The sequence below is a fragment of the Lonchura striata genome, chromosome 2, assembly GCF_050655825.1.
Source record: "Lonchura striata isolate lonStrDom1 chromosome 2, ASM5065582v1, whole genome shotgun sequence".
NCBI lineage: Eukaryota > Metazoa > Chordata > Aves > Passeriformes > Estrildidae > Lonchura > Lonchura striata.
In genome coordinates this window covers 104,043,975-104,059,847 of record NC_140704.1, presented here as the reverse complement: position 1 = coordinate 104,059,847, position 15,873 = coordinate 104,043,975, and the positions used below count along the sequence as shown (strand labels likewise).

The window sequence follows — 15,873 nt, the reverse complement described above, 5'->3', positions numbered from 1 at the left end:
TCATTTTTTCCAGATAGCACAGATCCCTTGTCTATGTAATAATTTGTAGGTCTATTGCTCTGAGTGGTCCAGCTGTCCTGTGACAAGCAGCAGAACTTCCTGGTGGTTGGTCCTGCATCTGTGAAGGTCAGGGGCTGAAGACCCCTGCAGGGATCCAAAAAAGAGAAGAGCAGTTTGATAGCTCTAGATCTTAGAAGCTGCTGTGTCTGTCCAGATTTGGGACAGACCAAGTGAGGAGCAATAGTACCCCACAGAGTATCTTGAATACTTCCTTTTGTAAAGCCTGTCCTTCTCCAGGGTTTAATATAGCAGGGACATACTTTCCATCACAATGCAGAAGCTTTGTAGGTTCTCCCCAGAGGCTGAGTTCTGGCTGAGAACTGAGGGGGAGGAGGAGACCTGATGCACTCTGATGGTGAAGGTGTGAGATACTCTGAGCCTTTACAAATGGTACTAAAATTACCATCTGCATTGTTTGGGAATGCATTATCTCTGAGTAAGAGGGAGAAGCTCAGACTACAGCTGAAAAGGACTATTGGGACATTGTAGGACTAGCCAATTACCCAGACTAGAGAGAATTAATTTCCTGGTTTCAGAAACAGAATAATTTGGGTTTGCTTGGAATGTTTTACTGTCAGGAGGACCTGTGTGGTCTTCTGCTTCCTTCGTGCAGCTGTTTTGGAGTGTGCTGGATCTTCCTGCACCTCCTGCCTCTTCACCTGCACGCATGTGGCCACACGTGTGCACGGTATCTGCTGGGTTTAACCTCTAAGACAGGTGGCAAAAAGAAGCATTTTGTGTTTCTTCAGTTCGTTGTGAGGACTGGAGCACCCGCAGCATTTTCTGCAGAGGTGGAGTCACACGTGTCTCTCTTCCCGTTTCAGATCATGTACGCCCCAAGGTCCAGGGACAGGTTTACCACCCCATCTTTTATGCAGCGGGACCGTTTCAGTCGCTTCCAGCCCACTTACCCTTACATGCAGCATGAGATTGACCTTCCTCCGACCATCTCCCTCTCCGACGGCGAGGAGCCACCGCCGTACCAGGGCCCGTGCACGCTGCAGCTCCGGGACCCCGAGCAGCAGATGGAGCTCAACCGGGAATCCGTCAGGGCGCCGCCCAACCGAACCATTTTTGATAGCGACTTGATAGACATCTCCATGTACAATGGGGGTCCCTGCCCACCCAGCAGCAATTCGGGCATAAGTGCAACCAACTACAGCAGTAATGGAAGGATGGAAGGACCACCCCCGACATACAGCGAGGTCATGGGGCATTACCCAGGCTCCTCTTTTTTCCATCACCAGCACAGCAACATGCCTCCTTCCTCACAGAGGGGGAGCAGACTTCAGTTTCAGCAGAACAATTCAGAGAGCACAATAGTCCCCAGCAAAGGCCAGGACCGGAAACCAGGAAACCTGGTCTAAGTTACCTGCCCAGGTGCGTTTGGACTGAAGACAGGAGATCCAAGCAGGGCGGCGGAGGAAGACCCCCGTGCTCCGGTGCACAGTGTTGTTACGTTTCACGTGGTACAACTGAGTAAAACCAAACGTGCAAACCAGTTCTTTGTTTCTGATTCCTTTCAGGGGAATTGCATGCAAAGCAGATTGAAAGAAATGCAAACTTCCATTCAGTTTGTCTATGAGCAGTGTTTCAGGGGAAAGGGGGGGGATATATTATTTTTTTTAATAAACTATTTCAATTATTTAATTCTAAAAGTTAACTTAGCACAGAAATGAGGCTTGTACAGCCTGTTTTATACTCGCTGAATGGCAGAAGGAAGAAGGTGGTTTTGCTAGATAAATGGGGGAAGAATTGGCCAGTTTGCTTTTTTTTTTCTCCCAGAGTGTGAATTCTTTTAATATGGAACAAAATTCCTGTTCTGTGTGCCAAGGTATAAAGTTGAGAACTTAGAAGAATGCAAGGAATTAATTTGTGTTGTGATAAATGTGTTTTAAAAAGTTGCACTATCTTACTGTTTTAAAAAAAATATATATGAGGGAACTGTTTTATGTGAAGTTCTTCTATATGTTGTCGTTTCACCTGTGGAATAATGATAGAGCCCTAGAAGTAATCTGGAGGAGTTTACCCCCTCCCCCTGGGTTTGCTAAAAGATGGGGACAGGACTTAGCCTAACATCTCTTGACTTTTACAGTTCAATAAATACAGGGACACCTGTCTTTGCAATAATTTGCATTCAAATAGCAGTGTATCAATGAAGTGTCTTGGAGACTTTTGGATGGAAGAAGGCAAATACAAAATCCCAGCATTTTCCATCACTTAATGTTTAGCTATTTTGCAATGTAGACTATTTCTTTCATAAATGGCAAAACTACAATTCCAAGATGTGTTGGTTTATATTGATTCTAAGTGCTGCCATTCTTTTCCTTTTCATACTGCAGTATCACCAGTACTTACAGTTCTAGAGATTTTTGTCCTCACTGTAGCCTGAAATGTATTTAGTCACATATCATGACATTATGCAATAAATCGTTTGAAAATGCAGGGTGGGAATTTTTTCCCCTGCTCTGCTGTTCAAGACTGTGAGGCTGTTGTGGTTTTCGCTCTCCATTTCATCCTTTCAGATGCTGAAGTTCAGTCCTGGAGGTCTGTCCTGTTGAAGTGAAGGGGGCCCTTGTGGCTAAACCCCACCGTGGTGTTTCTGCAGCAGTACCAAGAGCGCTCGTGGCAGTGGTGCCAGCTCCTGCCACATCCCTGGCAGGGTCGTGGGAGCACCAGGAGTTCTCCCTGCAAACCATTTTGCTCTGGTTCCTGTTTCCACAACAGGGGTCCATGACGTCTGTGTGACGCCAGCAGGACTGTGCTCATGGGTAAAGGTGACTCATGTGTTCACCAAGTGTCTGTAAGCCCTGAGTTTTGCGATACTGGCCTGGAGGGTAGTTGGGAAGTGTTACCTGCCTGAGTCGTGGCATGTGGCGTGTTTCTCCACTGGCTGTTCCCATGTGGAAGCACGCGCGGTGCCAGAGCTCAGTTGACAAAAGGTGATAGTGGCATCACAAGCACATGAAAAAGCACAAATTGCACTTAAAATGCATTTTGGAAATGGACTTAAAAGTAAGAATCTTTAGAGTCTTAGCTTGAATAGTTTCTAATATATAGGTGTATGAGTGTGTCATAGACCTTTTTGCTTTAAGATCTTTCACTTCTTTCTGTTTTCCTGAGCCTTGTGCTTGGTGAGTGCCCCAGGGGCACCAATGCCCTGGTCCCATGGCTGGAGGCTGGATTTCTGCAGGACTTCTGTACACGAGGGACTCTGATAACTGAAGTGCATCTTTGATCTATGCAGAGTTTTAATGCCAAAACTGTGTGCATGTGTGTGTGTTTGTGTGTCTGCGTGCTTGTTGTCTTTTGGGCCTCAGTGTAGATTTGTTTTCTTCATAAGTTAATTTGATTTTATTCTGGTTTAGAAAACATTTGTGTAACTGTTAGTCTGAATACACAGCCCCATTTGTCTCTAATTGTTATTTTGGTCTGAGTCATGTTGGTAATGCAGAGTAAAGCTGCCTTTTATTGTATGTATTAATTGAAGGGAGAGATACAGATTGTATGGTGGGATTCACTTGGTTTTTTTTCTTCTCAGACCTACGGGACAGGTGTTTAGAAGATGACTAGGTGGCTTTCAGTCAGCTGGGGCTCTCATCATTGTCTGGTTCCTGGGAATAAAAGATGTGAAATTAGATTTTTGTAAACAACCTACTAACACAATTCTTAGTTAAAAACAACAAACAAAACCGAACCAGAGGACAAAGCCAGAAAATGTTGGTTTTGGTCTTCAGTGACTTCTGTCACTTGGGGAGTGAGCCTTTAAGCCAGAAAATGTGCCTACACAGATACTGTGCTGTTGCTTAAAAGAGGATTGTTTAGCCAAGAAGCCTTCAGCTACGAACAGTTGGAACTCAGTTGTCATGGCACAGCACACCTGAACTTGGCCCTGGGCTTGGGCTGGTCGAAGACCAACTTTCCCCATGTGCAGATCTCAGCAAAATGAGCCTTGAAGTTGCCTTCAAAGTCACCTCTTGGGAACGTTCTTTCTTTAAAAACAGCCCTTTGCCATCTTTTGCCCTCTCTGCATGCCAGTGGGTTTATGTACTTCCCATTAACATTGTCCAGTATACTGTCTCTTTTCTTTGCTGAGAAAAATTTTCTGCCTGGAAAATGTAGCCTTTTCCAATTCTTTAGAAAAGATTTGTTTAAAAATAACTTGGTATTTGCTCACCTAATAGTTGCATCTCCTCTTGCATCTTTTTATTCTCATCCTAGAATCATAGAATAAGTTGAGCTAGAAGGAACCCATTAGGATCATTGAATCCAGCTCCTGTCCCTGCACAGAGCCATCCCCAGGAGTCACACCATGTGCCTGAGAGGACTGTCCAAATGCTTCTTGAACTCTGTCAGGCTTGGTGCTTTGGGGGAGCTGTTCCAGTGCCCACCACCCTCTGGGGGAAGAATCTTTTTCTAATACCCAACCTGAACTGCCCCTGGCACAGCTTCCAGCCATTTCCTTGGATCCTGTCACCAGTCACCAGAGTGAGGAGATGAGTGCCTGCCCCTCTTCTTTTCCCCATGAGGAAGTTGTAACTACACTGAGGTCTCCTCTGGGCTGGACAAGGAAAGTAAGCTCAGCCACTCATCTGGCTTCCCCTTGGGACCCTTCATCATCCTCATGCCCTTCTTTGGACACTCTCTAATGGCTTAATGTCATGCTCTGCTTTCCCAAATGTAGTGTGCAGACAGTACCTCTGAGCTCTGGGAGTGTAGTGGCTAGTTTACTTGCTGTAGGTGAGCTTGCAGTCTTCTGTGTTGGGGCCTCTTTTAGCAGTAAATGGACTATTTTTTATGGATATTAGTACTCTCCAGTGAGAAGGCAGTCAACAGTGTAACATTGAAATACTTTGTTTTTCTATTTTTTCTTCTGTTGACTTGTTGAATTTGCTCTTGATAACAGAACAGAATGGTAAAAGAAATACCAGAAGTAGATATCACTATCAGTCCTTACAGGCTTAGAAATTTTGAGCTCTGAAGATAGGTAATTCTGTGAAGCATTTATAGAAGATAAGCTTTGAAAATACTCAGATTTGATAGACTGTATTCCAGAGCCACTCAGTGAAACTTTCTATAAATTATAAAAGATTTCTGCAAACATTGTAGCATTAATTGTCTAGATTTTGCCTCCATACTGATCTGGTGTATGTGTCTCATATACAAAGCCCACATATTATGTGTGTGGTGTTTTCTATGTGATGGATCATATTTGCCTGAATTCTGGTTGCATCTTCTGACTCGTGTTCCCAAAATTCAGTATAGTGATGTCCCTACTTTAGAAATATTCAGGTTAAAAGATTATTTTTTCTTTTAAATGCAACTTTACGAAGTAAAGTTTTCTGACCTCTGTCCTACTGCAAAGACAGTACATGTCTTTCCCTTACATGTCTTTGCATGGCTCTCTTCTTGATGCTGAATATGCCCCATCTTTGGTGTTTGTGTGTGATCTTTCAGGGCTAGAAAAGGCAGGGGGTTTAGCAAAAGGAAAAAACTGGTTTCTCTCCCAGTTTACCAATGGAGCACTTGGCACTTATCTCTAATACTGTACCCATGTCTAGAACAATTGTGGTTGGGCTTTTCTCAGTGCTGGACAAGCAGACTGAGTGGGATGCTGCTTAAAAGATGTGAGTGAGGGGTAACCAGCCAACAGTGCAGTGTTCAGATCCCTTTCCTGGCGTGTGTGGCATGTGCAGAATTCACAGGAATTTGCGTAATAGGATGTTTTCATCGGGGGAATCTAATTATGCTGCTCCTGGTCTTGTCACTGATGAACTCTGCATGTAGGCCAGTCTTGGACTGGTGGGACTTTATTATAGCACCAATTTTCCTTGGAAGTATGAAAACTCAAGCATACGGCCCATGTACAAGTTCATGACTGCTAGTGAGGAAGATGTTTGCATTCCTGCACCCATGGAATCTGCAGGAGCCATGAGTGAAGCTGTGCTTCATTTGGCCTTTTTTTACCGCTTGACCACTTCTTACACGAGTTTGTCCCAGCTGGGAGCTGCTTCTGTTATGCCAAATCTCTGAATGTTCTTGTTGCAGATATACTTCTTTCCTAAAGTGTCATTGAGAGTTCTTGTGGTATTTTTTCCTGTGAATGGGGTACAGGAAAGGGTAGGGAGCAGAATTGCATTGTTTATTAAGGAATGCACTTCTTTGCAGTAGAGAAGAAATCCTTGTCCTGCTGGAGAGCCCCGTGTGGAGGCTGTCTGGAACAGAGCTGTCTGAGACGGTCGTTTCTAACCCTGCTGGGCAGTGAGATATTGGACCTTAAAACTGACACTCTAATCTGTAAGGAATGTTTTACTGCTTTGGAGAAGATTGATTGCTAGCCTTTCTCTGACTCTGTCTCTGAATGCTCACGGAAGCTAAGGTAACCTGACTTTGTAGGCAAGGAAAAACAAAATAGTAAGTTGGTGAAAATATCTATACGTCAAATTTTTTTTGTATATTTTCTTTTCCCCAAGGATAAACAATAGGTTTGTTGGCACATTTGAAAGTATTTAGGATTATTCACAGGTTCACTCTGGTCATTACAGTTAAGTCATGTCCATGCACTTACAGACCTGCATGCAGACTTGTCCCCTTGATTCTGTCTGTATTAGTTTCTATTCCATGATCACCTTCCAGAAGTGCTAAATGGCTCTCAGTAACAATGGCAGGTCATTTGTCAAACAACAGGAAGCCTGAGGAATATTTACTTTTGCTCCTGTAAATGTCATGACCTATGTTTTTATCAGTGGGGGCTTTCTTGCTGCACCAGTTCTTGCCTGTGAGCTGGTGCACTTGTGCATCTTCCATCCAAGAGCTCTCTCTCCTTTTGGGTGAGCTTTGAAAAATCTTCGTGCTTTGGGATAACCCCAATGCAGACCTTGTGCATTGATGTACAGGAAGGAAGTAATACTTGGTGTACCCTAAATCTCATAAGCATGTTTTTTTCAGACCTAGCTGATGATGAGAACCAAGTGATCCTTTTGTGCAGTGGGTTCAGATGAAGTCTGGCTTTTGGTTACATCCTTGCTTTTTAGGTAAAGGTCGTCGCACATAATTTAATTAGACATATCTGGTTTCTCTGCACTTTGTTGCCTGCTTGCCAAGCAGTACAATTACAGCTTTTCTCCTACACTAGCCCCAAATGTGTCAGTCATTTCAGTCCCTGGAAAGAGGCAGTCTTACTGAGTTGTCTGAGACCTGTTGAGGCCTTTTAGAACACTGAATAGTCCCTTCTGAGGATGTGTTGAACTTAGAGAGGTTTCCCATCCAAAAACTGGTCAGTATGTTTCGTTAGGACATTCAAGTTTAAGGTTTTGAGAGTTTGCTGACTAATAACGTTGGCAGGATATTTTTTGTAGTTAATATATTGTTTGCCAGCCTATCCTCACTAATCAGGATGTAAATTACCTTTTGAGCCACCTCTGATTGCATTTTTGGGCTGGCAAAAGCCCCATTGAACACACTTGTACCAGCAAAAACAAAAGAGTACTTTTCTTAGTGCAGCTCTGGGGAATAAACAGAAGCTGCACATTAAGTTCATCCTCCAAAACCAACCTGAGACCTGCATTGCCTCTTCCCAGCAAACTGAAGTGTAGGTGTTTCAATGAAGTGCTTTGCTGCACTATTCAGTACCACAGACATGCAGTGGAGGGGCCTACTGATGTTTTCTTGAAATTGTAGTTGGCATTAAATGTATTTCAAGGATGCTAATGCTGTTTTGGTAACAACCCAGTACAATTCTGCTTTTGAAAGGGAAGATCAAGGACCATTTTGTGTCACAAACTCTCCTGGCTCTTACTTCTGCCTTGCTGTTGTCTCTTCTGTTTTTAGACTGAACACAAGCAACCCAGGTATTACTTGCATTGCTTTCTTGCTATAAACGAGCTTACCTTTTTATGTTGATTAATGATAGAAAAACAAAACTGTAACGTAGATATACTTCCCCTTCCCTCTGACAGACATGTGATTTACTGCCAGAGATTATGCTATTTTCTTTGCTATATTGCTGCTGCTGTTTTAAGTGGTTTGGTGTGTGAGCTTTCTGAAACAACATGGTGTGTGTAGGATCTCGTGGGTGACAAAGCTGTCTCTTCTTCCTTTCTCTCCTTGGTTTGTGCTTGTCTGTCCGCTGTGGTAGGTTTACTAATAAATTAAATACATCCTTATTAGATATGATTTTGAGGAGGTTTGCATGTCTGTAGTTTGTAAGCAACTAAGGTGCCTCATGTTCAGGTCTGAGCAGATAGGAATCCCCTTGCACTCAAGGGCCTGATCCAAAGCCTGCTGAAGTTGGTAGGAAGACTCTTGCCAACTTCAGGGGGCTTTGCATCTGGCCTTGCACTCCCACCTTTGTTGTGCCTCACTTAAAATGGTGCTTTTTCAGTTGTCTCTTTTTTTTCTGTTTTTTTTTTTTTTCTTTGTATGGTGCTGTGTATAACTTGAATATATTATGCACATATCCTACCCAATGGGTAGAACAAACAAACATACAGAAACAAATAGATGTTGTTAATACTGTAAGATAGTGTACAGATGATACCAATTTTAACACAAAAAACGGCATAGACTTTGTGAATGCCAATCTGTGCTTGGTCCTTTTTTTGTAAGAAAGTTTGCAAATGAACGCATACAAATTACAAAAAGTCTATGTATTTTATTTTCCTATTAAATATCAATATAATATCATAAGGGAAAAAGGTTAAACAAATCCTTTTTGACAAGCCTGTGTATAGCAATTAGTTGTTCGATGCATCTTTGCTGTGAAGATTTCTTCTTTTTTTTTTTCTTTAATGTGTCACTTTAAAAAAAGGAAAAAAAAAAACCACAAAGCAAACAAAACCTCCACAGCTTTAACCTTGCAATTAGATGCTTCTTGTATTGGTTGTTGCCTTGCTATTGCTGAGTTGGAACAGTATTAGTTACGACTTCTCCAGCAGATACATTATTTATTACTATCCTTGATTACCTTTTTTTTTTTTAACTTAGAAATAGGCTAAAACTTTTCAAACCTTTTTAATCACATCCTAGATTTGAAATGAAGCTCAGACAGGTGGGAACTGAGCCAAACCATCCCTGCAAAATCAAAACCAGGCCAATGAGAGTTCTGTGACAACAGCCAACCTGTGCCCACTACTGGTGCACCATGCTACCACTACAGACTGTCCTTGGGCTTGGGGTGTGGATGGGCTCCCTGGTGACTTGTGCTCTTGCAGGGTGGACAGGAATGGCCCCACCTGGTAGCGAGCTGAATGCAGGGTTTGAGTGGGAGCTTTGAGTTGGCAGCTCTGCTGCTGTGTTGGCTTCTGATAGCAGTGGCTTAACCCAGGTTCATATTTAAGGTCACAGAGAAATGCTTAGACCTGTTCAAACCCAATAGGGGAAGAGGTGTGGGAAGTAATGTTACACTTCAGCTTCCTGCCAGGCTGCCTTGGCAGTTTGGTTCTCCTCCGGCATCTCCCTGTGTTTGGCGCTCCCTTCCCGTGCCCCTGCACGCTCTTTGGTAAAGCAAATACCTCAGGAAAACTCAACATGAAGTTCTAGTGTAGGGACTTGCAGATGCTGTACTTATTTTTCTAAACTCTTTGTTCTAACTATCCCAGTAGGTGATATAAAAGTTTATCAGTCCGAGACAGACTCGTCCTTTCCCAGATGGATACCAACTAATCTTTCATAGATACTCCTGTCTGTATGTAGCTTTTTTATACTTGCCAGGCTTTAACCACAGATGTAAGGTAGCAAGGTGTTGGGAGATGTTTGAGATGGTGTTTTGGTTTGGTTTTTCAGATGACTAGCAAAGCGCTGTGCTAAAACTCAGGGGGCCTTACCCGGGGCCAGTGAAATCAGTGGTGGGGCTTCCTCTGGTTTGAGTGGGCTTTCGACCCGGTCCATCACGCTGGAGGATGGTGCCTTGGGGCACAGTCCTTCACTGCTTCTCTGTCAATCTGAAGCATCTACACCTTTGTCTGTAAATAGCTTTTTAAAAGCCCTCACAGGAGTCCTGTATCTGAATGTTACCATGGTTGTTTCGGCTTTTTTTTTTCTGTTTTGTTTTAAAGAAGTGTGTTAAGTTTTTTATGGCCAGTTCTGCATCATCATGCCTATAGGTAGGTTGTATCATCACATCCTTCTATATGTTGAGCTGTTCTGTCAGTAAGCATGTACCATAGGTAAATACACATATTTTGTGATTGTCACTTGTTAATTCATTTATTGTTTGTCAGGGCGTGGAGTAATTGTTTTGGAAGTGTGCCTTGCCTGGCCATCTTCACATTTCTGTTTGCACTGCAGTACCACTTCTGTGCATGAAGGAAGAAAAGCAAACAAAAAACCCCGGGCCTTCACTAGGAAGACTGTACAGAGTAAACCTCCTGCTGGAGGAATCTAGAGTAGGATTTATCATAACAAAACATGCATACTGAGTGGACCAAACATGAGCATGACTTCTTTTAGAGGCACTAATTTGCTTTGAAGCTGCAGTGGAAAGAGCAGACTATCTGCTAAGTGTATTCACAGCTGTGTTCATGCTTTTCCATTTACCAGAAAGCACAGCAGGCAGCCAAGATTTTAAAAGGACTATGAGCAGAAGTTACGAGAGCCTCAGGCATCATAGACCTGGACAGCAAAAATTATGATGATAATAAAAATTTTTTAAAAATCACTTTAGTATTCTTTAACAAAGCTTTTCTACTCATAATATAAAGACTACATAAGCGTCGATAGGGGTTTTATCTTTGTATAACTCTCAACTGCCCAATGCTGCTGTGCTCAGAGCATTTCATGACGGTATATACATCAGTCAGGCTGTTACACTCAAAATTAATCATCAAATGCCTATTTTTAGAGTGTTACTCTTTCTTTGTTGTTTCTTGCTAGTTAATTTACAGTGTAAAATGCTTTATTGCTGTATGGATTTTAATTTTTTGTATTTCCAACATTGTGGCTTTCAAGATCACGTTTTCAACACATCTATTATTTTTGTCCATTTTCTTTCAAACTATTCTGAAATATGTACAGCACTATCAACAATATTTAATCTTTCTTTTAAAATTTATTGTTGTAAAACAAAGCTATTAAAAACAGTAAGTCTTTTTACAACTGTATTGGAATTTCTCAATAGCTGTTCATGTGATGCTATGACAAACCTGGCTTGCTTTACTTTTGGGTTTTTTTAAATTTTATTTTCTGTTTAACACAATTAATTTGTTGCTTATTTTCCACCGTAACTCCCAGTTATATACAGAAAAAGGTTTCAAATGTTGTGTATCTGACTCTTTTAATTGAGCAAATGGTGATGTCCTAGTTTTTAGACCTAAGGTCTGTTTATTGCAATACTTTTAAAGGAAGATGTTGCTCTAAGTGCTGTTGTTAGTTTTAAATACAGATTTTATGCTTGTTCTTAATATGCTGTGGTTAAACCATGGCACAAAATTATTAAAAATTATTAAATGCATTTGTCTCCTGTTGGATTTATTTTCCCTTTGAAGTGAAAAAAACAAAAAAGCATGGAACACTAGAGGGGCTTTGGTAAAAATAAGTACTTGTGTTTTTCCCTTGCTGTTTTGCTGCTGGCAGGCAGGTAGCAGATCATTAAGGAATGAGAGAGGACCCAATCCTTGCAGCATTATGTGAGGGCCCGGGAAGTGGATGTCTGATGAGGGTTTAAGATCAGCGTTCTGCCCCTCACGCTCTGGTGATTAATGCTGGGATGGTTTCTGCCCTGCCTCTGCCCTAAAATGGGCTGTGGCAGGAGACAGCCTGTCACACGCTGGAGTTAAGTCTAGGCTCTTAATCTAAGCCAGCTCGTGATTTCAATTCCTTTAAGATAACAACCCCACCTCCATCTCATTTAAAGCCCTGCTGGTGGTGTTAGCCTCTGGCACAGCAGTGCTGACTGACCAACGTGGGGGATAAGCAATGCCCCCAAAGCATTGAGTTGCAAAAATTCTTTTAAAAATGAAGGTGCAGAATATGGCTTGTGGGAGGGAGATCCACTACCTGCTTTAAGAAAGCTGGGAAATGCTTTGGGCAGTGCTTGAAACAAGAGCAGTTGTGATCCAGTAATGGGGAGAAGAGAGGGATGATGCTCTTAGAAAGAAACCAGATGAAAAGGTCCCATGAAACCACACAAGGATTTGTCTGGTAATACAGATCTTTGCAAGGTAGATCAAATTATCCCTGGCTGGCACCTGCCACTTTGCCGTACTAAAGCTTAACAAAACTGGGAAAGAGCAGGTAATTTCTGTTCATTCTGTGTATAAAGTGATGCTTTATTTACCATGATTATTAATAACATAGTTCTCTTGGCTTATATTTTATACCTGTGCTTGCTGGAGTTTGATGTCTATGTTGCTGCAATGTGATGCTGAGTCTGATACTTCAAACCTGGGGCTTTCTTGCAGGTCTTTTCCAGGAAGAGGTTTGCTGTGGGAACCATGGTCCATCCCACTTCTGACAGCCTGCTGTGGAGCTGCCTTTACATTCCACTCAGAGAGGAACCAGGGAGGTTCATTTTCCTGCTGTTCTTTTCAAACACCTTAGTTCTTTAAATGTTACAGTACTTATTTTAGGGTCAAAAGTAATCATATTTTTTTTCCTATTACCACCCTGAGTTTGCTCTCCTCCATCTGCAGCATTTTAATTCTTCTTTAGAATTTAGTCCTTAGAAGTACTCTAAATCTCCAAGCTTCTGCTCCTCCTCTACTGTCTGAACCCTGAACTCCCTGGAAACTGCATTTTTTGAGCCTGCTTTGATCTTTTACTTAATCTGGTTTTAATTGTATTTATATTTAGTTTATAATATGCCATTCTGTTTGATTGTGTTTTAATATCAGTGCCAATGGTTGCAACTCAGCTGTAAATGGGATGTCTCATCTCAGTAGGGTTACTTTTTTCTGCTGAAACATTAATATAGTGGCTGCTGCAGTCCTGTGAAACCTCTAGGTCTGGCTTCCAGGCTCCCAGCAGTATTGTGTCTCATTATAAACACCCTGTTCTTAACATCCCAGACCCTTTTCTTCCAAAGACCCCTCTGTAATGAGACTTCGTTACTTAGACAAAAATTAATTAGGCTTCTCTCATTATCACTGTTTTGATCGGTTGTGCTTTAAGTGAGTTCTAATTAAAATGCACATTTTAAAACCCTTACTGCTGAATCCTCTTGTAATAGCTTGCTTCTACTGAGGCGATGCCCTGCTTTTTGTGCAGTTTGCATTGTGCTGCTTGTGCAGAACTCTAGCATTGATAAAGAAAACTAAAAACTTGCATGATTTTTTTCTTTTGCTTGTTTTCTACATTTTTTTTTCCAGACTGGCTGCCAAATTATTGCTCCTGAGAGCCTGAGAATGGGGATTAGAGCTGAAACACTGAAGTCCTTACATGTGGTAAAATTGATGAGCTGAGTTTCTCAGCGTCCTGTATAGTCAGTAACCCTACTTGTTCCCAAAATGTTCCAAAATATAAGGGGGAAGCTATATGCTGCAGTTGTTACTTATTAACGGAAAATTTTGGCTTGCCTTAGGTGTTCCAAGTTGCCTTAAATACATTATTTATTTTGGCAGGACTGCATGGTGCATCCCAGGGATACCTGCACATGCTAAGCCTGTCCACAGGCTGTTCTGCTATGGCTAGAGGGGGATATTTGAAGGCTGGCTCTCCTTAATAAAGGGGCTGATCTGTAAATCAGACAAAATATTTTGTATCCTTTAATGGTTTCCACTATGAAGTGTGCTGCAGAACGGCAGCAGAAAGGTGCTAAGTGTATTTTAAAGATGAGGAAACACACATGAAGAAGTAAATGCCAGGTCTCAGTGCAGCCTATGGCAATGCTGGGAGTAACCTTCCTATCACCACCATTCCCAGTCCCTCCACTTGTGAGGTACAGGTTCTCTTTGCTCACTTCCAACACATCCCACTGTTTTGTACAGAGCTATTTTCTGTTTGGCAGGGCTTTGAGCAAGCAGCCAGGACATAGCCATCCCTTGTTCAAAGAAAGAGGGCATCTTTTTCATGGAGGCCAAAATGCCACCCTTGAGCCCCTGTCAGTGCCAACACCAGATCATTCCAGCTTAATTTAACATTTGCAGACACTATAGTGATTGACAGTTGAGTTGAGTGGAAAATTCCAGTTTAATCCTTCTCTGTGTGCCACAGACATGGGCTCAGACAGCTTGACCTACATTTAACCCTGGGCAGCAAGAAATTCTTAGGGGAAAAGAAAAAAAAAGTCATTTTCATCTCAAAGCAGTGAGAACATTCCCACTTATTACATGTCCCTGTGCATATGCATACACGTGTAATTGTGTTACAGTGCTGGGAATATTTCATGAGCTGAGCCAAGTTTGCCCTGGTTGGCTTTACTTGGTGAAGAAGACATGTAAGTCAAATATAAAAGCACAAGTGTGCTTGCATTGCTGTTCAGCAGGGTTTATGGCAACAGCAAAAGGATAGGATCTAGTTCTTTCCTGACAATGGGGTTAGGATTGTAAGTGCTGTAAAATTCGCTTATGCTGCAAGCTTTATATCTCTTGGGGGAAAAGTTGATGAGCTGGTAACTTCAACTAATGTATTGTCAGGAAAAGCCTAACAGGAAAGGCTTGACTGAGGGACTGCAGAGTCAGTCTGGTTTCTTTGACCCCCCCCTGCTGCAGATCAAAGGTGCTGATAGTGACTGACTGTGTTTGTTTTGGGAAGCTACAGGTGCAGTACGGGGTGTCAAAGCTTTTCAGCGAGAGGTGCATTGGCAAACATGAAAAGCCCTGTGGCTGAGTGATAACTGCATTAGCTACTCAGCATGCAAGCCCTCTCACCTTCTACAGTCATGCTGTATATTATACCTATAGATAATACGCATGCTAGCTCCAGCCATATGCTAGGGCAATCAGGCACTTTACTGTAAAATTGTGCTCAGTCAGGGAAATGGCATCAGGTGCACTTAAATCACCACCTAACAGTGGCACAAAAGTGCCTGTCTGCAGTAAAACTATACTTGAGAATAAACTGTGCAGCTGTAGCTTGAGTGCTGCTTGTGCACTGGCACTTCTTTTTTTCTGAAGAAGATTGTCTGTATGTGAGTACATGCTGTGCAGAGGTGTCAGGGCTAGTGCACAGCAATCCAGCAACAGAAAATACACTGTTAGTACATTAGGCAGAGCTTCGAGTACTCCTTCTATAAAATGACACTGTTCTCTTTATTTTCATGGCTTTTCTTGTCTCATCCGGGATAAAATCTTTATTCAGGGATTGAGCTAAGCATATCATTAATCATCAGTTAGCCAAGGCTGAGAAATTTCCCTTTCTCCACTACAATTCATACAAAGATCTCCTTCCCCACTAAAACACAGCTGCCACATCTGGGAGGTAGCTGGAGGCCACAGCTGTGTGCAGGCACCTGTTTTTGGAGGAAGGGTGCTCCAAGGCAGCTCTCAGGCAGTGCCTGGATAAAGAGCTGGTGCAAATGCACTGGTGGAAGTGCTTGACAGTGCCAGCTGAGGGGACTCAGCACCACTTACTGCAGAGTCTATTCAGCTGAAGGGCAAGCACAGCATCACTGCTCATCTCTGCCTGCTCTCATGTTCTCTCACATCCACATCCTTACAATATCTAGCAACTCTTTTTGTGCATGAACAAATCCATGTGAAATGATAACAAAAAAAGGATGTGAGGTAAACTTGCAGCTTGCATATTTAGAATTTCATGGTGGAGCTGGATTTTGTCTCCACCTGCTTTGTGACCCCAGATGAGAGGTCATCAGTAAGCACAAGGGCCAGCTCAAGGCAGTGTTCACAAGGAGCCTGCGCTGTCTCTCCGTGCCTGCCT

General features: G+C 42.4%; 1 protein-coding gene across 4 annotated transcripts in view; it reads left to right on the top strand.

Moving 5' to 3' along the window:
* Positions 1 to 11,509, top strand: part of LDLRAD4 (low density lipoprotein receptor class A domain containing 4) — a 281,046-nt gene extending 269,537 nt beyond the window's left edge. For all 4 annotated transcript variants that reach the window (XM_077784472.2, XM_085573717.1, XM_021527806.3 and 1 more), the window contains one exon: positions 885 to 11,509. In XM_077784472.2, the coding sequence (XP_077640598.2) occupies positions 885 to 1,427 (543 nt within the window). In that variant the 3' untranslated portion in view covers positions 1,428 to 11,509. The remainder of the gene's footprint in view (positions 1 to 884) is intronic.
* The last annotated feature ends 4,364 nt before the right edge of the window (positions 11,510 to 15,873 follow it).